The following is a 27,142-nucleotide window of genomic DNA, read 5'->3' as shown; positions in this document are numbered from 1 at the left end:
CGCTCTGGGCAACAGTAGCCTCTAAAGTTCGCTAATATAATCCCAACATAAGAAACAGTTTACTTAAATTAATTTTTAACACTTTGATTTCGTATTAAACCTACTTCTCTGAGAAGCCGCCCACATGTCCTGCTACTTAGTCTATCCTTGGGCGTACATATTAATTGATATTTGCTTAATTTCTTAAAATTTAGTACTTTGTATCACCTTTTAAACTACAGTAAGAAGCTCTTTAAACGAAATTTACTTAATCAGAATTTGGCGAAATCGAACCGATGGAAAAAAAAAATGATAAACTGAATCACAGAGTTCAAAAGCCAACAGTCTAACTCTTTTAGCCCAAAAGGAGCCTCGAAATGGGGTTTTGCGTCAGTTCACTACAAATGGCGAATCATTGTTCAAACTGTTGCCAACAAATATTATCGCCCTGTATTATTTTTAAAGAAATTAAGCAATGAAGAATCTGCATGTATGTATGTATGTTCCTCACCTTGTGAAAAAAAAGAAGGTACCTAAAAAAATCCAACTTTGAACGAAGTATTTTTCAATTTTCGAATTCTAATTTTTTAACAAATATTCAATTTTTATTTTTATCCAATTTGGATTTTAAAACAGAATATTAATATGATTAATTGAAAGAAGACTAGAAAAGAAATGAAAATTGTATGCCAACATTTAATACTGCATCGGGAGTTCTGAACATAAGGCAGTTTTAAAATTTTTACTATTTTGATGCTGAATTGTATATGGTATGAGTGCGTTGAAAACGAGGCTTAATGATAAAACTAAAAGAAAAAAAATGTGTTAGCAGGAGTGAATGCAACAGCAAACTGGTAGACTGCGACCTCAGCGACAGCTTAAAATATCTTAACAAACACCTCTCAGATTTTTTTAACACATTTATTTTTCGTTTTTTCACTCTTAGATATGAAACTAAATTTTAAAATTAAATTAAACAAACAAACTAAACTGTGTGCAAAAATTTCGACATCTGAAATCGCTGCCTAGAAGAAAGTTTGTTATATATTGCTCAAAAGATAACGAAGTAGCTTCTCATTTTGGGAAAGAGAGACGGCGAGGATTCAGAAAAAACACCGCTCATTATTTTAACTAGAGTACAGATATAAATGTTTTGTGATACGTGATCTAGATTGCCGATTTTTTATGTAGTTATCATTACCATCAACTTCCAAAAATAGTCTTTATGGTTTACTATAAGGAAACGTATTACAAGAACTGGTTCCGCCACCATCAGCTCAGATAAGTGGTGTTCTACTCAGTTTAAATAAAATAAAATAAAAAAAGAACAAAAAATAACGTAGTAAAATAATAAAAGTATGTAAATAAATTCATTAAAACGTTGTTATATTTGATTTAGAAAGAACAATAAGAGATTCGGATAACTGGACCCCATCGTGTTTTGCAGTACGGTTATTTGGAGTTTTTTTTTTCAACTTCCTTTAAAAATGCGCATTATACTTTTTTCTAGCATTTCCTTATCTTCATTCCCGCCGGTAACAGTTTTCCTTTACCGAGAGTAGTCATTATCCAATGCTCATGCATTTTAACTCATTCTATTCATATGTCGTGAAGACAGAATCATCAGCTTTTATTAAATTATCGTAACGTTTTCATCGAAAATCAGCAAGACCTGAAATTTGCCCTAGAGGGAGATACACCTGTCTGATAATTGATCTTCTTGTGGCATAATAGAGGAAGAATTCCCGAGCTTTTTCCTTTCAAGCTAGTATATACTTTGACGTTAGGCGTAAACCTCCTTGACCAACAGCAAAAACTCGTCAAGGCTAAAGGTACATTCGTTCTATCTGGTTTTTCCTCAGAAAACAGGGGTAGTTCAAGGATAATTACGAGTAAATAAACGCTGAACAGAATAATATGAAGTGATCTATCTATCTATTGTAACACCAGACTAACAAGCAGTAATGAAAACTGAACGTTCTTGTCTTAGAATAGCTAAGTTAAAGATATTCCTTATAATATGCCTTCTGTACATTATGTCAACCAGACCTAATCTTAAAGTAAGGCAAGAAAAGACTTGAAATTATTGAAAGACGTTGTTGTTCATATAAATTAAGATTTAATTCGTAAGGATTAATCTAATGGAATACTGAGAAGAATAACTACTACGAGATTACTTCTGAACAAAGTGGGACTTCAATATTTAAGATACATGGAGCCATAGCCCATCCAGTGACTTCAAAATATCTGAACCATTGAGTAAAAAATCTTTTTTGTGACAAATATGGATCTTCTGTTATATAACTGAGAGAAATATATTTCTCCGTTTATCTTATATCACTAAAGTATTTATAAAAAAATAAAGCATGCTTGTTTGAAAAAAAAAAAAACATATTTACGCATACTGTAATCCGATTTTAGCTGTCGTCCAAAATTATTTGTTAAGTTTTTTTAGCTCTGGGTGAGCTCACAGTCTACCAGTCTGCTGTTGCACTCCCTCCTGCAAACCCATTTTTTTTTTTTTTTCCTTTTAGCTTTAAGCATCATTTTCTTCTCAATTAAGCCATATACAATTCAGCAGCAAAAGATTTTAAAAGCAGCATAGCAGTATACGAGTAACGTTAATTCCCGATGCGGATTCAATTGTGGTCATAAACTTTTCTAGATTTTTCAGTCTTTTCTCAGTTCATGATATCAAAGCTCAGTTTCCTGAGATGGCTTTTTTTGAGATGGCTTTTTTTCTCTTTTTATTATTAACGTCTCGTGTGTTTACTTTATTTATTAAATATCACTTTCTTGGAGCTTACGCTACATAAAATTTAATTCAATAGCAATATCATAAATATTTAAAAAGAGCACATTTTTAAAATTTCCGATAGACATTTTTTTTTCTCACCTTGAGTGCGTACGAAGATCGCTCGTTACCTGTTGCAGCATCTCCACAGAAATTCTCCCAGTAACGGAAATTTTGCGTGTTAACGTATCCTGAAAAAACGAAATGGCTTCGTCATTCATCAGTAAATTGTTAACAAGATTCTGGTTTCCATTAATCGACTGCAGACGTGCCTGACAAAACTGGAGTCTGTTTCCATAGTCTTGTTCCCGTAGTGATTGAGGAATGTGAATCCTGTAGGCATGAAAATGAAGATCTTTATGTAAGATCCATCGAATGCGGTGGTTTCGATTCCGGAGAATGACGATGCGCAGAGCGGCCTGGAGTCCGTTGAACGATCTCTCTTACTGCCGTGTCAGCAGCCGTGAACCATTTAGGTTGAGATTCTTAATCTGTTACAATGTTCTAAACGATTCAGACTTTCTGTGCAAACAATTTTTGTCAGTCTATGGTATTTCTCATTGTTAACGACAATTTTGACTTGTCGTTTGTTTTTCTCCTTGAGCTATTTTTAGCTGTTTATGTTCTCTGTAAGAACTGTTATTCATCTCAAGATGAAGTAAAATTTCAATTGTTTCTGCTTACATAACCTAGGTACTAAAGACAATTTCCTACGAGCCAGTAAGTACAGAGAACTGTATTTTATCTATCACCTGTACCTGAAGCAAGCACCTTATCGAAAGACCTAACTATGAGTAACCACTGTTGACCAGAAGACTTATCGAGAAAATGAGCAGGAGATCAATACATATTTTGAATGATGTAATGCATGTTATAAGGTTCTAACCTAGAATTTACAGCTACGTGTGGACAACCTTGAGAACTGGTAAGTGAATAATCGCTTTAGCTCAGGAAACAGAAAAGTAAACTCAAGAGAGGTTAATTACCTTTATTGCTCAAAATAAGGTTTTACAGATGGCTCTTTCTCAGGGCGTACAGAAAAGCCTCCACTTGGATTTGAACTCAAGAATACTAAGAAATAAAACTTAACTGATGTTTAACTAAAATGATATAGCCAAAGCTATCAAAATTCTGCAGGAGTTCGCCCCTAAATGTTAATTAAACGGCTAAGCTATCAAGGGCCTGAAATACGGCCGAGCGTAGCAATAGCTTAGAGAGAGTGTAGCCGTAAGGTGAACGCGCGCTAGTCAGAATCGCTGGTTCTCTAACGAAGTCAGTGTGACTTCGACTTAAGTACCGATATGCCTTCATTTGCATTTAACAGCGATTCTAAAAACGCACTCTGCCCGGAAATTTATGAACTTAAATTAGAAGAAATAGCAAAGTAACTTTGCTAAAGATAACTGTTAAAAACTTAAGATAAACCTTACAATGTACTAAATTCTTTTACCTTATAATGAAGTAAATAAGATAGAGGAAAAAGGCCCAATTTTAGATAAATTATAAGGTAGAAAAAATATTTTTCAGTACATAAGCATTGAAGTTTACACAAATTAACACAACTAGTATATTCTCATGAGTTGCTCATATTTTCTACTGGTTGTACCAGCAGAATTTTTGTTATGGTGAGAGTCGACTGGACATGCTTAACACCGTTTTAAATGCAATAAAAAATTTATATTACCATCAGAACTTATATTACTTAATATTACCATAAGACTTCATGTTAATTAGTAATTAAAGTAAAAAGAAATTCTCTCAGATATTGCAACTTGATGCTTTTGAAGTTAAACATCTTGAATGTCATGTGTCACAGTGGCATCACTTATAGGGTTTCCTTTATTTTGCATACCAAATTATTTAAGTTTTGGTACCTTTCCTAAACCTCTCATTTTTCCCTTGCATTTCCTCGCCAGGATGCAAATTAAAAGTTATGTGACGTATGGTATTTAAATATACGAATCTTGTAGTTTATTTAGAGTGTGACTTCACTAGCCACTGCGCGTTACTAGTTTGTCCTGGCTGTTACGCGGGGTTCTGATACGCCTTTTGGCCATTTAATACGTACATTGACGGGTAGATTGTTGACTAAGCCTCTTTAGCCTTAAATTAAATTGTTAGTCCGGCACTACTCTTTGAATTTATTATAGACTATTCTCAAGTTCTACCGCAAGTGGTCGGTGTTTTCTAAGCACGAAGTGCGTGTATTTTATGCTAAGAAGTTTAACGGTTATTTTACCCTTCTTCTGTGCTGGTAATTTTTTACGTCTGTGCGAGAATTCGCCAGGTTATCTCGCAAGATCATTTCGACTGTATGTTAGCAAAGAAGGTACGATCTTACACACTTTCCAGTTCTGTGTGGATGGGACGGGATTCTCAGGTTTTGTGCCGTTTGAAGCCGTGTGAATCGTTGGTTGACAAACACACAGACTTGTGTGGTAAAATTATTTCAACGGCATCAGAAAGTTGCTCCGTATCAGGTTTCTGGCTTCTAGAGACTTTTTTATATAAATTGTTATATGATTTTAATATATGTTTTGCTTCAGTAACTTTTAAGTAATTATTATTTATGTGGAAGTAAGGCGATGATCAAGTTGTAGTTAAAGACGATTGTGTTCTTTATTGAAAGAATACGAGACAAGTGGCACATTTTAAGATGTTCATTCATTTTTTAATTATATATATTTTTTTACTATTTGAATTATGTTATTTATCTAATTTTACTAATTTTTACTATCAAAACAGAGAACTCTTGTGTTCCTTTACGATGAATAAATCGTAAATATAAGTTGTATTAACTTATATTTAATATAAGTTAATACAACTTATATTTACGATTATTACTTATATTTAAATTTTACGATTATTACTTATATTTAAATTTTACGATTATTACTTATATTTTAAATTTTATATTTACGATTATAACTTATATTTACGTTAATACAACTTCTATTTACGATATATATAAGTTGCAATATATATAGGAAATATATAAAAAATATATAATATATATAAAACATATAAAAAAAGAATCATGCAACAGAAAATGAAATGTTAAATTAGCAAAACAATAAAGAGAGTTCAAACGAAAAGTAGGTACTGAACTGATTTTTAGGATAAATGAGAGAATAGAATTTAAAAGATGGTCCAATAGAGGAACACTAGAATTAAAAAACGGCCCGATACAGTATTTTCCTCGATTCTGCTGTGGCAGTCAACGTGCTAAACTTGCATACTAAGTCCTTATTTCAAATTACCTTTAATCTCTTTGTATGGTTTGGGCGAACTTCACACCTTCAATCATAGCGTAACTGTACCCAGATGTTTTATTCATCCTGTCTTCATGTTTAAACATCAAAACCGCCATTATCATCTCCTTTTAGAAAGGAATATAATTAGTCTTCCTTTCACATTGTCCTGAAGGAAATTTCGGCAAACATTTTTCATTGAATTCAACAATCAGTGAGCATCAAATTTTAACGATTGCCTTTGATCCTTGAAACTGCGATATATTCTTGAGAGATGCATTTTAACCTTAAACTGATATTGATATGACATTAATTCAGGGACACAAGCAACATGTTTTGCCTAAGGCTATTTTTGTTTACCGAAAATCATCAAGCTTAGCTCGCTACAAACATCATTGTTGAAAACATTGAACCTAATTTATATCAAGACATGTTATTTTATATTAAAATATGTAACGCATAAAGCCCACAGCGAAAAGAAAATATGAGACTTTAGAAAAATTAAGACATCAAAAAATGAATTGAAAATTACTAAATGATGAATTATTTATATAATAAACTAATGAAGAATTAATTAGATAATAAACAAATGAAGAATTGAATAACAATATACGGTAAGTAATCAAAAATACATTACAATAATTTCTATCTTCGAAGCTGAATCCTCCAAACTCTTTTTCGATTGATATCGCGACGCGTATTGGAGACGGGACAGAAGTTTAGAAATTTATATTTCAAAGATGATCAAAGATACTGTAGATTTATACACAAAGCCACATAATTCTTGACCAATCAAAAGTAATTGAATAGGGGAATATTAACTGCATTTTAAGAGATAAAGACGTCTATTGTTTCGAGATCACATCTGAAAGCAATCGAAACTTTTATAATCTAATTCCAATCCCACATTCCCAGTGATTCTAAACACCTGCGTAAACAGACAGCTTCACCTAAATAAAGTAATTTCTCAAAGACCACGAACTTAATTTCGTAGAAGTAAATATTTTGATTTCTCTTCTCGCTCCTGCATGAATTTAATACTTCTAGAATATATATTCTTAAAGTGGTCTATCTGGACCCCCAGGGCTGTACCCCGACCTGCAAGGAGCCCATATCAATGAAAGAAAAAAACTGAAGCTGCGTTGATGTAAATAGGTGTCCACAAGTCTAGATTCCATATAAGCACTTTATCACTAAATTTCCTTAAATCCCATAATGCACCTAAAACAGATTTCACCTATGTACACTGAAAAAAAATGGGGGCACAGTTCTATATCTCCCGTTCTCCTGGACTGGTTGACGAAATTCAACTTACGTTTTTCATGCCTCGAAAGCGCGACTTAGGATATGTATTAGATTTATATATACCATTATACTAATATAGGTATTTTGGCACTTTTTCTGAAATAATATGCCCTTTTCTTCCATATTTCAATTCTACAACTCAAATTATGCCAAACTGCCAAGTTTTGTAAAAATCGCACAAGTAGTTTTTAAATAATTAGCTATGAAAAGTTTAGCTCCTCAGTGTTAATTAAATTTGGTATACATTTATTATCATCTCTCTTTTTATTAAACTTATTTGATTCTTCCTTTTACATTTCGAAATTTAGGTTTATTCCAAATAAAATTAGTGCATTTTTTATGATTTATTTTAAAATTTATAATTTTATATACTTTTCGAAACACTTTTGAATTATAATCTACAAAATTTTTACCATCATCTTAAAGTAGATGATTTCTAAGTATACCTGCAAAAAATTAGAGTTTTTTATTCAAAATTTCCAAAGATATACGTAAATTTATATATTAACGCGTTTTGAAATTTGGCATATTTGTTGAAAGCGATAATAAGATCAAATGTGGTTTAGGCACTCCGTTAAAATTATTTGAAATTAAGAACGATGTGACTTTTTTTCCGTTCATGCACAATGGAAGGGAAAGGAAAATAGGTTGCCATATATTAAGAAGTTCACCAAGTGAATTATTTTAGGCGCAAACTGAAAAAATACACCAAGATAAATTTTTCAATTTTTTCGCAAATTTCGCACCTAAGTTTACAAAATTTTAATTTTAGGCATAATTTGAATCGTAGAATCGAAATATGGAAATAAATTGGTATGTTATTTCAGAAAAATGTCCGATTTTTTGTCAAAATACCTGTGTTAGAACAATGCTATATATAAATCTAATATATATCCTAAGTGGCGCTTTCGAGACATGAAAAACGCAATTTGAATTTCGTCAATCGGCCCAGTAAAACGGTAGATATAGGTCTTTTTTTTTCGCAGTGTACTTACTTATATAGCAAGCATATAAGTTAAATAATTACATATTAATTAAGTACATTTCAGACTTGTGCCACTTGTGCTTTCACGGAGTTGTTTAATTCGCGAATTGTAAATACGAGTGTCAAACACTGCACTTGTTATATGAGTTTTGAGGGGGGAAAAAAAAAAAAAAGAAAAAGAAAAAGATGAGCGAATATTTTCAAAAATGTAAGTACGTTGGTAGTTAGACACATAAAATTTGAAGTGAATCAAAGTCATCTTTGAACTTTTAGAAAATAACCAATGTTTTTTAAACAAAACATCAAAACATTCTTTTTGCAGTGCCTTTAATTGCGTAGAGACGTCGATCATGTTCACAGCCCCGCGTAATTTCCAAAATTTTAAGATGACTCATCTTAAATTAACATCAAAGGCAGTTCTGCGAACTGTTTATGTTTTGGGACGAACGAAATATTCCTCTTAAAAAACCTCAATGCAATAATTTGTATTATAACGAGTCCAGCTCAATAACCTAAGCCAACTTTGCGTTACTTGATCAACAGCCAACTTTAAAAAACTTTGTATAAAGCCAACTTTGTGTAGCTTTTGTCTAGTAGTTTATTTGAGTTCAGTTTTACACTTGACTTACTGTTACTTTAAATTTTCTCGCCAGATGTGTTTGGCTGAGTTGAAACCACGAATTGTGCCTTCGGTTCTTATTTAGTTTTAAATAAAGGGTCTTCTAAACCCTTCTCAATCTCAACTGCTATTTTAGACCTAGCGATAATTCGTTTAATGTCTACCAAGAGTTTGGTCACTACTGAATGATTGCAAAACACACCAGACGTTATACATTCTATTTTAAAGCCTTTTATCTTTTAAGCATTTTTAAGCAACTACATTAATGAAATATTTTGCAATTCAAATACATTTAAAAGCAGAGAATATCCTTTCTATATATTATGGCCGTATGCTTAAATTTTTTAATTAAAATATGGAATTGTAGAATCAGTATTTAAAAATTATCTATTTAAAACTCTAGTTATAAATCTGTTATATTATCTGTATGTGTGTATGTTAAACCTGTTATATTTTTATTTATAATAGTCAAATAATATTTATTTAACGTTAAATTGTACAACATTTTATTCGACTTAAAGAGTGGAAAGATTGAAGAATCTGGTTCTTGTGTTAATGAGTAAAGCAACCCCCTTCATATCTTTGCGTTATAGAAATTCTCCTATTTGGTTTAAAGATAAAATCCAGTCCCGCTTTCATTACAAGTGGTTATAACTAAAGAAATACTTGATGCATTCAAAAATATTTATGCCGAGAATATTTACAGAAATGGAAAGCTGTTCTTATACATATTGTTAAGTGCGTACGGGTTCATAATAGATTGAATACACAAGTCCGATAATAGATTGAATGCACAAGTCCGATAATAGATTAATAAAAATTATCGTTATCTAAAAAAATATTTCAGAACTCTGGAATTTTTCACAGTATTCGTACAAGTGTTCACAATATCACACAGTATAATCAGCAGTTCCACTTCAAACTACTAAGAATGTTAAACACAACTCAACGCAAAATGCATCTAAAGAAAAAGATAACTAGGATATCTGAGTTCACGCGGAACTAAAGAACAATAACTAAGCAAAACTCAAAACAATAACTAAAAAACAATAACTAAAAAACATGAACTCCGATGCTCACTCTCCGGTCTTTTATAGTTTTTAATCAGCCGCCGAGATTTTTCTAGTACTTTCTGCTTCTCAAAATTACTGGAAAACAGTAAGAGTGTGGAATTATCATAACAGCCAACATAGTGGTCAATTCCATTTATTCAATTTCAGTGCATATTACGGTGATCCAGGGACTGGACTAAAATGTGGCCGAATGGTAGCCAAATTTGGCGACTTTGGGAGATTTCTCGTCAAAACCATTGTCAGCTTATCGATATCTCGTCAAACTCCTGAGATTAACATTTACTCAATGTTAAATGCCACTGTATTCTTACTTTTCCGGCATAGGTTTCTCTTAAAATTTGTCTTGCGCTATATTACACAGAAAATACGACAATTATAATTCTACTAAAATTAACCTATCTAAGTACAAAATTTGTAACAATATTCAATGTCACTTCTAATTTTTCGTCTGCATTTTAAATCCTACAAATATTTCTTTCCTTAAAACTTCATCTCATGACAGTTGACAAACTGTTACCCGAAAATTACATTGTATTACATTGTACCACAACCTGTTACCCGAAAAATTTGGATATTTGTGTTGGTAGTTACGCTGATCAAAAATGTAACTAAAAATGCCAAATTTTACTTCAGTTAAGATACAATATGCAGAACAAATATTCGTTTTTCTATAAAACAAAAACAACACATTTTCTTGAGAAAATTAAGCAAACTAAAAAATACACAAATTAGCTACAGTTAAGTAACCTAGCATCACCATGTTTATTTAGTCCGTTTAAAAAAAAAAAACAAATGGGACGAGATTACTAACATTACAGAATACTCATTAAAAGGCTAAACAATGATTTCTGGAATAAACATAGAAAAGTAAGCTTACATACAGAACACAACTACTTTTCCGTTAATATGAATAAGTTACATGGCTGCCAAACATTGTAAACCAATGTACATGTCATACACTATTCCACAAGATTAAATTAATAGTTTCTTGAAAACGTATAGTCTTCTGTATTACGTTTCATATTAATTAAAACAAGGAAAAATTTACAAGCGGTTAATAGTTAAATAAAGAATCCAGAAGTCTTAATTTTGCTTTATTTAGAAAGAAACCTCGGACTGCAGAACGGAGCTGTGAAAATCTGGAATCAAGTTAGAAGTATAGTCAGCATATTCAGGGTGAATTAGAACCTACAGAGGCTAATAAACATTTAAAGAATATGGTGCCCGTATATTTATCTATTCAAAGCAATAATAAATCATAAAATAAAATGTTCGTATTTTTATGGCGCTCCCTTTTACTCATACATCTTAGAGACACGCTTATTTTAATTATTAATAATCAATCTAAATTAATTAATTATTATTAATTAATCCTATTCTGAATAGATACGAAAATTTAGTTCGGCATCCAGTTGATTTCAGTACTTGATTTTATGGTAAAGGTTTACAATGGAGTGCACCTTCATACTTTGGCGATTTTCATGACGCCAAGAAGGGCGCTAAAAGGCAATGTTTACAAGATAGTTGCCATTCAAAACAACGTCAAAAACGCGTGTTACAAAAACAACAAAAGTACTCACTTGGTATGTTCTTGGCTACGTTTCATCGTCATCGTCGGATGACCGCTGCACATACATAATGCTAATCATGTGGTTCTGGAATTGATCCTCCTTCTCCTGATTCCGGTATTGGTGACGTCACATAAACTCCGGAAAGTAGGAATACAAAATGTCATCCGACGACTGCCGAAGACCCCTCTTGCGAAACTTACTCTTAATGTGGCTCCACCATGCGCTCAATGGTGTTGATATTAGCGCCAATTTCGAACACTTTTTTCACGATAAACCCCTTCACAACCATCCAATTAATCCTTAATCTCGACTAGACGCATATCTTTCGTACAAATTTGACATTTATAACGAAAACTAATTAAATTTCCATTCATACACCAATCAGTTATATCTTTATTATTCTTTCGCTCCAAATCATGGGAAAAAAACGAGTATTTATCTTACATACGTTTTTTATGGAAATGACGGAACAATGATTAATTAGAACTGACTAATAAAACCAAAAGTCAATTAACGCCAATTAAAATTCTAATTATTGAAATTATGGTCAAAACTTAAACTACGTGATTTGTAGTATGTAATACCTGTACTATAAATCTCAAAACTAAGAAGTTCCAATCAGATTAAACTTGAAGAAAACCTTGGCACAAAACAAAAAAATGGCTGCCATAACATTGGTAAAACGAGTCGATTCTGGTTTACCAAAAAACCGATAACAGCAGTGGTAGTTGGTGCCAAATTAAAGGGACCACTTTTCTATACAAAAACCGATTTTATACATGCAAGGTACGAAAAATTGTTTGCGTGAAAATATTGCGGAAGCTCCGTGCGATTGCTCTGGAAAATATGCACCATCGCTAACCTACTTATGAATGCCTCCACATCTATACAGATAATTCCCTTCTGCACTTCAGTCAAGGAAGTAGGGCTGGCATTTTTTATGAACTTTGTTTTATCTATCAGCTGGAAATTTCACGACTCATTTTGATGGTGAACAGCAATCAATCTCAGCAACTCTTCAGCAACTTTCGATTCACCACAATTCCTCTGAGAAGGCTGTGATCCTCTCCGATTCAACATCTGCTCTTCGGGTTTTGTTATCTAATCAGAAGAATAAAAATTTCGCTTCCAGCAGTATAGTTCTCTGCTTGAGAGAATTCAACGTAAAATGTCTTTTCAGTGGGTATCCTTTCACTGTGCTATTGAAGAAAATGAGAAAGCAGATCTTTTTGCAAACAGAGGTTCAATTTTATTTCGGAAACCAAACAAAAATCTGCCTTTTCTTCGAAACTGGGGATTAAAAAAAAATCTTCAGATAGTCTTTCATACTGTATCTGATCACTCTTCCTGTAAAAAGTCCTGGTGTGCCCTTGACAACTATTCCCATCTTGTTCCTCGTGCAGCTGCGGTGGTCACTCTTAGACTGTTGACTGGACACAACTGTCTCCGTGCACATTTATTTCGTTTTAATAGTGTAGACTCTTCTGTGTTATTTTGTGTTCAACTGGAGAAGACATGACCGCTGCTCACACTGGTAAATGCTTTGAATCAATATCTTGTTTTAATTGTCTTACGGGAAAATATTGCAATGCCAACAGCCTAATTACTTTGTGGTTAATAGGCTAGCATTTGAAATTCGTAAATAAAATAAAATAAATATTTAGGGAAAAAAGCAATAGTTTGATTATTATTTAACAGGTTCTACACATACATTTCTCTCGACACACATTCAAGGCCCAATGCTGCCTGAAAGCATATTATATGGAAATTTTGCATTTTAAGTTGGCAAGTTAATCCTGTTCTGAAGAAGTAAAACGAAGAGAGCAATCAAAATTTATTTTTAAGAATCATATGATTAACAATTTTTGGATCTCAGTCTAAGAATTATATCTTTGCGGCTGTGTGAACAAAAAGTTATGATTTATAAGTTAAAATATAAAATTATTGATTTGAAATACTTATCTACTAAAATTTCTTTCTACTAAAATTTTCTTTCTTCTCTTTCTTTGCATTAATGAGACATAAAACTTAAACAATACATAACAATACATAAATATACAGATATGAATACAATAAGAGAAAAGTAAAAAGCAAAAAATGAGCGTTAATCATAGTTTCCCAGCTAAAGAGCAATGTAATGTATATATTAATTTATATTAGATTTCAGTGACTTCTGAGAGTTAAAACACTAAATAGGAAAATCAGCATGTTTCATTCAATTAAGTTTCTCTTTACTCAATCAACAGGTGTTCGTTTTTAATTAAATAAAACATTCTGTTTCAGCATATCAAAGGTGTTACAATAGACTGTTACTGACATTTCACTTTTCTGCCGCATTTTATAATGCAGATAAAAGAAAGGAAATTAAAGGATGCTCTATATTAGGAATCTTCAGCCCGTGGTCTGCCGGGATTTTTGGATAAATAATTAACCGTCTCAAATTCTTTGCTTTTCTTTAATTTTCCTTTCAGAGAAGTTTGGGAGATACGTTTGATAGTTATCTTCTCCTTCATCTCTGCTTTTGCTGCGGGTTAGTATATTTTAAGCGCTTCAACTTACTCGCTTTCTTGACTAAAATAAAGGTAAAAGAAACTCCACCCGAGGACTTTCTGATACCTTCATACGAATCTTGTTCAAAAGTATAGAGGAGGCAGGGAAAAAATTATAAAATTCTATTTCTTTTGATGTTGCAAGTAACAGGAACGGTAAAGGAACATGTGGATGTAAACGCCGTAATTATTTGGCGATAATCTGGGTTTGTACAAATATTTTAAGCTATGTTGCTCGTTTCTGATATTGAAATTCAGTTTTCGGTCTTGGAATGAATGCACAGTTGTCTTGGAATGAGTGTGGTAAGCCGTGATAAGTAAAAAAGAAGAAAAAAAAAGAAAGAAAAATAAAAGAAAAAGTTCGATTCAAGAAAACAGCTCATCTCTTTCATTTTCGTTCAGCACAAGATTTGCAATGAGACTGTAGCTGCAATGAAAGAATTTAACATCAGCAGGCATTGTGATACCAAGCACAGTGGGAAATATTCTGCATTGAGATTAAAGAGTCAAAAATAGTGTTAGAGTCAGCTACATGACAACAGAAGAAATTGCTAAAAGTAGAAAATCTTTTGTTTATGGAGAGTTTGTAAAAGAATATCTTTAGTGCGTAGATGATGTGTTTTTTCCGTCACAGTTTCAAGCTGTTTCGAACATTAGCCTGCCTGATATGCCAAAAGCGAGACGCGTAGACGATCTGACAGCAGATATATTCAGATATATAAAATACAAATGCAAAGAATTTTATTCTGTTGTGATGGATGGATCGACGGATGCAACACAAGCAGCTATTGGTGTTGATAGAAACTTCACAATTGCAGAGAAATTAGGTAGTGTGTTAGCACATAAAAGTACAACATGGAGATCAGATTTGTATTCAAATCTGAAAAAACATTGACTAACTGTGAGTTAGATTTCAGCAATATATCTCTCATAACCGGATATGGTACACCTTCTATGATTGAAAAGAAAGCAGTAGTAATAACATTACACAAATCCGGAACTAAGGCACGTGGAAAGAGTACTATAATGGCTTTCAACTATAATGGTATCGTTCAACAAGAAAATTTGTGCAGGAAGTCCTCAAACTGTGAACATGTGATGATTGTAATTATAATGTTAAGAATTAAAAACAACATACAAACGAATCGAATACAATAAGATTTCTTGTCATTATATTGAAAACTGTAATGATTATGCGAGAGTTTAATGAAAGATAAATGCTACTATCTGTTATTTTTATTTATTTATTTATTTATTTTCTCTTGAGCACCCGACGACTGTCCCGAACTTTTAGAAAACTTTAAAATATACAAATTTTAGAGAATTATAAGGAATACAAGACATAATTGAACATCCTAGACTAATATAACAATTGAATACTTAAAAATAGGAACAAGGAGTTAAAATTACGCATTATATAATACATGAAAAGCATTTGAGAGCACCGGACCGTTTGCCTTTTATGGCTGTTAATCTACGGGTTTCACTAACCGCGCTGAATGTTGTTTGCGAACATTATTTACAAAACAATAAATGGCATCGAAGGTGATGTGAGTCAATTTATCTGAAACTTAGTTTATGTCTTGATGAATATTTGGTTCGATGAACAAATGTCCAATTCTAGGGAGTTACAACATCTAAGGACTATAAACGATGGTAGAATGTCTGGAAGAAAGCACAGACGAGACAAAAGTGAAATTAGCTGTTGTTTAAAATATTTAATTTTCGGTTTTAATGTAATATTTTGGGTAAGTTATTAGAAGAGTTTACTCACGTAAACATAAATATTAATTAAGCATTCTATTATCTAAATTATTGAAAATAGTATATAGTATAGTGATTAATCCCTACTAACCTTTATATATCAAAAATATGCGAGTGCTAACAGTGCTTCTTATTCTGTCGTCAGTGTCCACTTTTTTAAGATAATATTCTTTATAAATGAGAGTATTTTGAACTTATAAAATGCTGTGACTTATTATTTTCTTAATAGCTTTTGATAAAACTTGTGTTATAATATACTGCGAATTTATATTTGCATGAGAAAAAATATTCTAAGCCTTTTCGTAGAATTTTAAACTAAATCACGGTAGGAATGAAGTTTATTTTAGGGACTGAAGTATGAAAGCTTCTTTTACATCTTTTCAGTTTATGTTATTATAAATATGGGGTTTTATGTATTATAAAAAGAAAAATGGGTAATTATTCTTTCAAATATTTTGATTAAGTGGTTGAGCAGAGCATTTTATGGAAAAATAATTGCCTGTGAATCGATTTAAGTTATTGAGTTAAAATTCAAATCTATTCACAAAAAATAGTAAATCAAAGTTGTATAAAAATTTTTGCATGAGTATATTCAGCATGAAAATATTAAGTAGGCTTCTCCGAGTTTCTATACGTTTTTTATTTCATCAATAAAATACATATTAAATTGAGAATTTTCTATACTTGTTACATTAGTAAAACATTTTATATTGCATTTTGTTAACTTTGTAGATTAACTTTTTCTTCATTTTAATTTAATTTATAAACATTTTCTTCTGTCGGATTAAGTAAAACATCTAATCTTATATTGAATGTGGGTTGTGAAGAAAAAGCTTCACATAAGAAGGGAGATTAGTACTAGATCCCTTTTTATTAGTTTTATTTAGAAAGGAATATTTTGCTATTTTTTTCCCACGATATTTTTATTCATCTAAGTAGAGGAATTCTGATTTTTTGCCTTTGGAATGCAGAATTTTTTCTTAAAAATCAGTGTCACTCTGGAATAAATAGGCTTCTGTCTTAATTTAAATTAGAAATTGGTGTGCTTGCTTTAAAAATTTAGTTTCAGTCTTGATAAAATTTTTGCTTGAAATCAATAAAAGCTATGTGATTAAGAGCTGAGTGTCACTTATGGAGTATTTCAAACATCCTTGTAATAAAAACACACTTCTGAATCTTTCTATACAACATGTAGAATTATGACTTTTTTCATTTTTGGTATATCAAGTTCAGCAGTAACTGAATAGCCCTTATGCAAAAACTTTTCTCAGCTTCTAAGTTATACTGTTATATATATATATTTATATTAAGAAAATAATGCGGATGTCAGTTTTTAAAAATTAGTTTAGATCATTCCTAGCAATTCAAGACCATGCTTTTGATAAAAATACAATAAATATTTTTAAATAGCATATATTAATTTAAGCCTTCAGCTGAAAGAAGAATAAAGCGTGCAAAAGGCCGAAATATTGAAAGTAAATTGATGTAACATTTTTACATGCTTTTTTTTTTTTTTTAAATTTTATTTTAGTATAATATTTTTAGGAATAGCATGGTCTTAAATCTTTAAGAATGATTTAAATTAATTTTTCAAAATTGGTGTCCTGGTGCGATAAAAATTATTTATCACATTATATTATGCATAAAATTTTCTGTTTCAGTGATAAACTCCAAAGTATTTTCTATTTTTTTTTTCCCATCGCCATTTTGTCTTCACGAAGTAAAGACATGTTTCTTTTCTTTTTATCTACTGAACACTTCTTCCAACAATCTACTAGCCGAATTACACTTATGCTAGAAATTTTATCTAACAAAACTGCTTAATCATGACAAACATTCACTGCAAAATTGGGAAAAAGTGCACAATACATACTCCTCACGTGTTTTTCAAAATAACACATACACATAAACCATGTACACGCCGACTTATTTTTACTTAAAAAAACATCCCAGAATTACACAAAAATGGCATTGCGTACACTCTTCACTATATTCATGTACACTGCTTTTTTCTCATAAATTAGAAAAATTTCACGAAAATACATGACAATTTTCTGAATCTTTAAACCCGGTAAAAAGAACATATATGAAATTACTTGATCGCGAAAAAGTTTATACCCTTTCCAAATATGAACATTTCCACATATAAAATAAATAAAATATCCAAAAACTTTTACCTCTAAATCATCTATTATATTATACACGTCACCAACGAATTCATACCGCAAGCATTACAAATACTTAGTGTCAAATATTTAAATTATTTCCATGCACGTTTACTTCAACTTAAACGTATATCAAATTCCTACAAACATAAAATTCACAAAATAACTATCATTTAATTAAAATATCACTAAACCATGTACGTGTCGACTTATTTTTACTTAAAAAAACATCCCAGAATTGCACAAAAATGGCATTGTGCACACCCTTCACTATATCCATGTACACTGCTTTTTTCTCATAAATTAGAAAAATTTCACGAAAATGCATAACAATTTTCTGAATCTTTAAACCCGGTAAAAAGAACATATATGAAATTACCTGATCGCGAAAAAGTATATACCCTTTCCAAATATGAACATTTCCCCGTATAAAATAAATAAAATATCCAAAAACTTTTACCTCTACATTATCTATTATATTACAAACGTCAATAACTAATTCATACCGCAAACATTACAAATGGTTACAAATACCTAGTGTCAAATATTTAAATTATTTTCATGCACGTTTATGCAAATTACTTTACTTCCACCTTACATTTAAAACAATGCATAAAAATAATATCCTCAAATAATTTAAAATACTAACTTACCAATTCTTCTTCTATTCTTAAAAATTAATTCTTCCTATTCTTAAAAATACTATTGATTATGTGTCCGATAAACTTTTCTTATTTCTGTTTCAGGATCTTTAAAATCATACTTATAGTTCACACCAAGGTACCAGGTAAAATAAATAACTTAATAAAACATCTTTACTTCTATCTCGCACAACCTTAAAGAAACACTTATTACTACCCCTTTCAATCCCACTAAATACCCATTTTGAATTCACTTTAGTTAGGGCCATGGGATCCAAAAATTAACGAACACTGTTTCACACAACACAGAATAAAGCCAAATACAAAATTTCCAGATTTTTTCCCGATTTCCCCCCTTTTCCGATTAAAGAACCATAATTCGTCCATTAATATCACATGACATATCCCATGATCTCTCATTTCCCTCACACAAAATAATGCGTAATCGGAACTGAGTACTGCTCACATTATTACCAAAGTCCCAGGTAGTAACCTTTATCGCCTCCAAAATGTTGCCGAACTACCAGTTACCATATTCTAAAGATCAGCCAAAACATTTTTCAGGTTTCCAAAGTTTTGACCACTTATGTATGTCGATCTGAAATTCCACTTGTTGGTGGAGAAGAGAAAAGAGAATAAGTGTATATAAAAATTTACTTTAAAAAATTTATCATGAATATGGTCCACATTTCATGAGCAAGCATTTAAAATTTTTTGAAAAATATACCACCACATGTCATGCAGAATTGCAGCTGTTACATTATAAATATTTTGTTTCAGTTGCATAATTGATTACTTTTATATACACAATTCTTAAAATACCCTCATAAAAAAGACGTTTTCAGGAGAAGATCTGAACTCTTTGGAGGTTGTAGGATGTCACTTCTGTAAGGAACCAATTTATTGAGAAACATTTCTTTAATGAAATGTTTGATGTATAGTATTAGGACCATCCTGCTACATCCAGGCCCTCTTGTAGACTTCAAATTCTTGTAATTCAGTCTATTTTCTGATGGGTTTCACATATTTTTTGTTTCAGCAAGAGTGCGATCATCCTGCTTGTTTTGCATTTATGGTAGTAGTAGTAGTTTGTTCAGATTCTTTGAGGCATGCTTTAATTAACACTGGAGCATTGAACTAATGTTGTGTAATTTTTGTTGTAACTGATACAGGTATATGAGTTGCTGTTTTTTAAAAGTGTTTTGCATAAAATGTATACTGTTCACATTTGAAGTTTTTCATGGTGACTAAATTTTCTGGAAATGATATGTTGCTAACTGCTGTCTATATACCCATCTCAAGTGCTTTTTAGCCCATCCTGTATTTTTTCAAATCAGGTGGTTATCTGGCTTCGGTAAACCAAATTTTGTTTTATCGAAAACAAATCAATTAGTTTGGCATTTTTTTGTATAACTCGTAAATTCCCTGCTGTGAGTACTGTATGCACAAGAAATTTCCATAAACCTTATAATTCTTGTATTCTAAATGCCATGCCATTGAAATCATACTTTTGCATACTGAACCATAGGAGGTTATTGTACTTGATGCTGAGATAACTATACTGGAGCAGGATGAGGTAGAAGTGGGAACCAGAATTTCAGAATTGGTCATACAGAATAGTCCTGTTTCATTATCTGCAGTTCCACCCCTATTTTAAGGGGAAGCACTCCGGAGGGGATCTGAGGATCTTGCTTCCTTCTTTCCCTACCATCAATCTCTCGAGAGGACTTTAACGTCACCTTGTATTTTGAGTGCTTCTTTGCCACAGAGGCAGTATACACTTACAAACATCTGTGCCTTCTTGGGGATTCAAAGCCATGTCCATTGGTACAACAGTCAACGTCACTAATCACTACAGAACTGGAATAGCAAAATTAAGAAATATTTTTTTAAAACAAACTCTTGGGGATATTACAGAGTAATAAAATATATTATTTTGTTACCTTTTAGCAATTTATTTCATTGTATTTTTTTTATATATTTCATTAAGTTATTTGAAATTCGATGTAGATCAGTTCATTCATATTCAGATACAATCATAGCAGTGTTTATTATTAGTCTGGAAGGAGATTTAAAAATCTGTACTGTAAAATACTATTCTGTTTTATTAGAGTTTACAATTATCTGAATTGGTATAAAAGTCAAAATATTTCAGTGTTCTGCCAAAAAAAAAAAAAAAAAAAAAAGAAAAGGGGGGGGGAAAACTGTTAGCATTATACATATAAAGTGTGACTATTTTTAGAGGAAATAATAAACATCAAGTTAAACAATCAAATACAAGTGTTAGATAATTTACATACAAATGTGCCAAGAAATGAAAAAAAATTTAAACAGAAAAAAAATTATTTGTTTAGTTTTATTTGAGAATTCTTTAACAGCTTAAATTTAAAAAAGAATTCTTTGTGTTTATTTCTGCTGCCTGCTTTTAAAATTAATGGTATCAAATAGAATTTTAGGTGCCGTATGGTTACTTAACCTACATGAACATTCTATAAACATGTTTTAATTGTATTTTTCTTATTACATATATTTACACCAAGTAGTAAATGAAATATGAATAAGAGTATATGAAGTAATACTTTATTTTGAATTATCAGAGTGATTTTAAAAATGTATAGCTCAGATTTTAAAAAAAAAAAATAGAAGTGCATATCAGGTAACTAGGTATTTTGCTGTATGTGAGTGCTAAATCAGTACTTACTATTTCCTTTGTTCATTATATTATACTTTAATTAAGAATAAGTATTTATTTTATTTTTTTTTCCAGTTATTAGGGTTAGGTATCTTTATTGTTGGAATATGGGCATGGACAGAGAAAGACATTTTTAATAATCTTAGTCGGTTAACAAATATAACCTTGGATCCAGCATTTGTATTTATTGTCTCAGGTGTTATCACATTTACGATTGGATTCACTGGTTGTGTTGGAGCATTGAGAGAAAATACTTGCCTCTTGGCTTCTGTATGTATAGCTTTTATTTTTTCATTTGATGTATTTGTAATTGTAATTTTGATCTGTCTATCAATCTTTAGAGAGAATTTTTATAACTTTGATATAAAGTGTTTTTAATGACTTAAAAATAGAATATATTCTCTTAGAACAAAAAGATCTTATAAAATTATTTTACTATATTTGATGTTTTAATTATGAAATGTGTAGACCATTACGTATAGTTTATAGAGTACTGTTCTGTGATTGGGACTGGATTCAGTAATGTATGTATACATGTATGTGCATATATACATGCATGCGTACTTACATTTCTGAATCTAATCCTGATAACACAGCAGTACCATTTATAGTAATCAGTATTATTAGTAAGAAATTATGTATGGATATTAATCATTCTTATGGAACTAAGAAACTTTTGCATCACATAGTTAAACAGTTAAACTTCGTGGGCTTACTAGGAATAATTTTTCCTCCTGTCACCTCCACATCAGAGAGTGTCTGCCAAAGGAGAGTGTTATGTTTGAAATAAATGTGTTTTGCATTTCGATTTTAAATCTACTTTAATAAGAACACAGAAATATAATTAATATAAACAGTTATATATAATTAAATACAATTAATAAATTTGAGAATAAACAAAGTAAAAAAATGCTTAAGTCAAAAAAAAAAAAAATAAATAAATAAATAAAACTCAAAAGTCATTAGTCAAAATTTCCTAAAGACATTTTGTTTGTGTGAGAAAACATCGCTAAGTGGTATTGGTTGTTCGTGAAATCTGGAAGCCGCTGTGGGAAATGGGTTTTTCGGTAACCCTAATGTTGATTGATAATGTTGGTAAAACTAGCCTTGGGGAAAATTGTGCGAATATCCCCCAATGTGTTGCGATAAATTGAGATTTTGGCTATTTTTTGTAATACTAACCCTTTTGTATCAACCGGGTTTTTTTTTACTCTTAGCATTTTCAATTGATGTGTTTGGTTTCATGTGCATTGGTGGTTGTATTTTGACATGGGTACCATAATTTGAGTATGTCTGATGTTGTGACTTTAATTTCTGATTGCTGGAAGGCATACAGTAGCCTTTCAGATGAAGGCTTTGGATACCTAACAGTAAATCATAGTCTGCAATTTAAGGATCCTGATACAGGTACCGACATTAATAAAATAGGAGGAACGTGGAGTGCAGTTAAACCCAGTTTAGCTAGGAGGAAAACAAAGGACAGCTTGGATTATTATTTGGCTGAATATGTGTGGCGCAAGAAGGCTAGGTGGGGAATCTGTTTATGGCTTTCTTGGATGCTATTATTCGTATTTATCTGCCATTGGCAGCGGATGAGCTGAATCGACCAAAAATCGAATTGAATTGTTACATGGAAAAAGGTTATGTTAAAAAATTGACGTTTCATTTATTTATTTGTCTCTGTGAGTTAATTTTTGTTAAAAGATTTGTTGTTTAATGTTTTTATGTTAGCCCCACCAGGAACATAAAAGGAAATGTGTGAAGTGCAGCATGAGCAGTCCGTAGAAATTTTCACATGTGAAATAAAATTGTGTATTTTATGAACATTTTCATAGTAATAGCTTTAAAAAAAAAGAAAAGGAGAGAGAGATTAGAGAATAAATTCTTTAAAAAAAATAACTTCTATTTTAAAGTCTCATATTTTTGCAATTTTTCAACTTTACAAATTTGTGAAAGTTGTGATTTCCAGAAAACCCTGGTGGGATGGGAAATAAGAAATATCATTTTCAGATTCAGCTCTTAAAAAATTCATAGGAATCAATTAAAAGAAATTAAAAACATGGAACAACCTAAATTTTGCTAGCTTATGTAATTGATTAGTAGGAATTGGGATTAAAATGTGAATGTGTGAGTAACAAGAAAATCCTGGCAAAATTTTGTAACATTTTCTGGTGATATATATATATAGTTTATAAGATTTTTTTTCCTTCTAAAGATTTATGTAGATATTTTGTGCCTTCTTTGCTGCTTATAATTAATGATATGAAAATAATACCTTTATTACAAAATTTAATGTTAATGCACAAATCACATATCACTGCTGTATATTTTACTATTTTAACTTTATATTTTTTAATATGATTGACATTTTATAAAGCAGCCCAAAGTGATTGGTTACATATAAAAATTTTCATTTGCATTCATGTACAAATTTATGTCTGAAATAAAATATTTTTAGATACAAAGTGTTCTAGTAATCACTTTAAAAAAATGTATATCTTAATATTCTTTTCTTTTTCAGTATGCAATATTTTTAGCTATTTTATTGCTGTTAGAGATGACAGCAGGAACTCTTGGTTTTATTTTTAAAGATTGGGTAAGTTACATATTTGTGTATGTAAACACTTTAACTGTATGCTCATTATGCTCTGCAAAATTACTTTGGAATCAAAGTTGATAAACACAATTTTTTTAATTTAATATTAACCTGAATTACTTTTCTTTAAAGTTAATTATTAAAATAAAAAGATGATTTTAAAATATTGCTCTATCAGTATATTATTTCTTTGGAAAAATTTTTTATATAGATTTTAAGCAAACTGCTTAATATTAACTAAATGATTGTAATTTTAGTAGGTTTTTAAATACAGTAGAATAGTTTAGTAGAATAGTTTGCATATACTTCTAATTGTATACTTTTGCAGTTCATGTATGTTTTCAGTTCTTCAGAATACTTTAGTGGAAAATAATGCTAATTGACTTTATGTTATCAGGAAACTTAAATTTCATTCATGTCTTATCCAGGCTGAGAAAAAATTAATTTCCTAAGAGAATACCCATTTTGCTTCACAAAATTTTATACCTTTCTTCATTTTCTGAAATTAATATCTGATAAAGATATAATCATACATAAGTTGCTTAATGCTTTATATTACACATTCCATTCTTTTCAGCAAACTGCTTAGCAAAATAGCATTTAATTAGCCTTTCCCTTTATGGATTAATATTGGAATGAAAGGATCTATCTTTAAATGGTGAAATACAAACTTTGAAATAAATGGGTAACAGGCCTGGTTTGAAGGGGGGGGGATTCTTTTCCTAAAAAGGGAATATACCATGAAAACTAGCTATTGTGATTTCCATATTGACAGTATTTATAAAAAATTATTGGAAGACAATTTTCATTAAAATGGATTACCACATTTAAAAAATCTCAGTTTCAAATAAGAAAACTTGATTTTGAGAAACCTCTTTTACAATGCTCTTTTACAATCAGTGCTGAGTTGTAGATTTTACCCTTAGGTTATACTTTAGTTTTCTGTATGATCCATCAGTCATTGGGAAGGCAAAGGAAATTGCAAGTGAGCTGAATATGATTATGATGCATCATTTTCTGCTGCATGGTTCATAAATTTTACACAAGAGTATTTCTTGCTTTATTTAGCAGTTTTATTTATTTATTTATTTATTTATTTATTTATTTTTGTGTGTGTGTTATTTTAAATTAAGAGAGTCTTTAGAGCATTTCTCACTATATACATATATATATATATATATACAGCTTCATATACAAGATTGTTCTATAATTCTTAAACATCTAAATAGCATACTGTGAGCTAATTGAAAAATTCTTTCTCTTAACATGAAAAATAAATTCCAAGAAATAAATTACTGTGATGAAATTTTTTTAATGTTAGTCTGTACATATCATCCAAGTAGGATTTTCGTAGGACATTTTAACAGAAAAAAAGTCTTTGGATAAATATAATATTTTGTGTTTTAAATTTTTTCTGCATGTTTTGCATAGTCTTAGCCATCATTTATATTGTTTGCAGATTAAAAACCAAGCTACAAATGGCTTCCAAGCTTTCATTGTCCATTATAGAGAAGATCCTGACAGACAGAATCTAATAGATTGGATACAAGAGCAATGGGTAATAAAATATGTCATATAATTTTTTTAATTGAAAATGTGACAGCTGTATTACTTTTCATGGGTACTATTCTGTTTTGAAGACCGTAAAAAATTGAAGCAAAAATGTATGCGCAAAAGCGCCAAATCTAGCAAATGCGCCCATTTAACAGCGCGCCAAATCTCGCGTATGCCCTGATTTCAAATTGCGCAAGTTTAGATAGTTCTATATTAAGATGCCATTGAACTACTAGTTTAATTTTTAAATCCTTTTTTTGATATCCTATGTATTAACGATTTGGGAATTGCCCACGATGAAAAGTCTGTAATAGAATTTTTTCAAAGAAAAGGCATCATTCATTATAGAAAATTATGTTTGAACAACCAACGAGATGAAATTATGCTTTAGCGATAACTTGGTAGCAAAATAGCGATGCAGGAATCCATTCAATTATGTTTAGCCTATTTTTTTATATAAGTTATAATAATGATCTGAAATAGTTATTTACTCTTATGCTTCCATTATGTTTAGCCTTTTTTGTATAAATTATAATAATAAAAAAGCATTATATGAAATTAACTCTTCATATAAATTAAAACAATAATCTTTAGGTAGTTTCTTACTATACTTCCTTTCTTGCGTTAGGGTTGCCGCAATTATTTTTGGCAGTACTGGCATCAACAATAGTTTGGTGATTTTTTACAGTCCTCAAAACGGAATAGTACCCTTTCATGTAATCATGCAAGTTTTCATTTTGCAATAAATCAGTAATGAATTGCTTTGTGTTTTCATACACAAGTTTTGCATAACTTCTGTTAAATTTTTAGATAAATTTCAATTGTTTTAGTTTTGAAAATAATTTCTGTAATAAATAATATATTGGCAGGCAATCATTTGCTGGTTTTCTTCACTTAATAAGGCAGCTTGTCAATTTTAGATGAAAAAAAGAAAAAAATCATGTATTTTTTATTTAAAAAAATTCTATCTGTGTTATATGTAAATCTTCATTTAAAAAGAAACTGTAGTTGAATTGTATTACATGCTTGCCTTTAAATATAGTTTATAGTTATATGTAATGTAGAAAAAACACCTTTTATTCGGCAAAAATTGGTAACTTTTTTAAATTTTTGCTTATAATCAGGATAGTTGCTTACAAAAGTGGTATTTTACACAGTTGTTAAAATTCATAATTTACAAATCTATTTCACTTTTCAATAAATATGCAAGGGAAGTGAACTAATTGTAAAATGTTGTTATTTTGATGGGATTACAGTTATTAGACACTTAATCTTGTCTGCATCTATGCTGTTAGTGATATACTAACAAGACAGGTGCATGTTTTGTTATAGTAATTGATCATAATTTGCTTATTCTCTATGCAAGTTATAAAGCAATAAAAATGTCATGATTTCATGGAATACTCTTCATGAAAACTAAATCATGTTTTTCCATTGTAGTTGGAATGCTGTGGCATTGAAGGACCAAAAGATTGGGATATGAATGTATATTTTAATTGTTCTAGTATTGATGTTGGAAGTCGAGAAGCATGTGGAGTACCTTTCTCTTGTTGTAAACCTCAGCCAAATGTAAGGGCTGTTTCTATATTTTTTCAACTTTTCAA

At 30.7% G+C, this 27,142-nt stretch overlaps 1 protein-coding gene across 3 annotated transcripts in view; it reads left to right on the top strand.

Annotated features, from left to right (window-relative positions):
- Window positions 1-15,661: 15,661 nt before the first annotated feature.
- Tsp26A (Tetraspanin 26A) overlaps window positions 15,662-27,142 on the top strand; it is a 35,574-nt gene continuing 24,093 nt past the window's right edge. For all 3 annotated transcript variants that reach the window (XM_035355170.2, XM_035355164.2, XM_085806863.1), the window contains exons 1-5: window positions 15,662-15,874; window positions 21,464-21,658; window positions 23,910-23,984; window positions 25,444-25,542; window positions 26,979-27,107. In XM_035355170.2, the coding sequence (XP_035211061.1) occupies window positions 15,713-15,874; window positions 21,464-21,658; window positions 23,910-23,984; window positions 25,444-25,542; window positions 26,979-27,107 (660 nt within the window). In that variant the 5' untranslated portion in view covers window positions 15,662-15,712. The remainder of the gene's footprint in view (window positions 15,875-21,463; window positions 21,659-23,909; window positions 23,985-25,443; window positions 25,543-26,978; window positions 27,108-27,142) is intronic.

This window comes from Stegodyphus dumicola, chromosome 12, assembly GCF_044657685.1.
Source record: "Stegodyphus dumicola isolate Sdum_Otavi_A_Nest chromosome 12, ASM4465768v1".
In the NCBI taxonomy this organism is placed as follows: domain Eukaryota; kingdom Metazoa; phylum Arthropoda; class Arachnida; order Araneae; family Eresidae; genus Stegodyphus; species Stegodyphus dumicola.
Note: the sequence above shows the minus strand (reverse complement) of the source record. Positions and strands in the feature narration are given on the sequence as shown.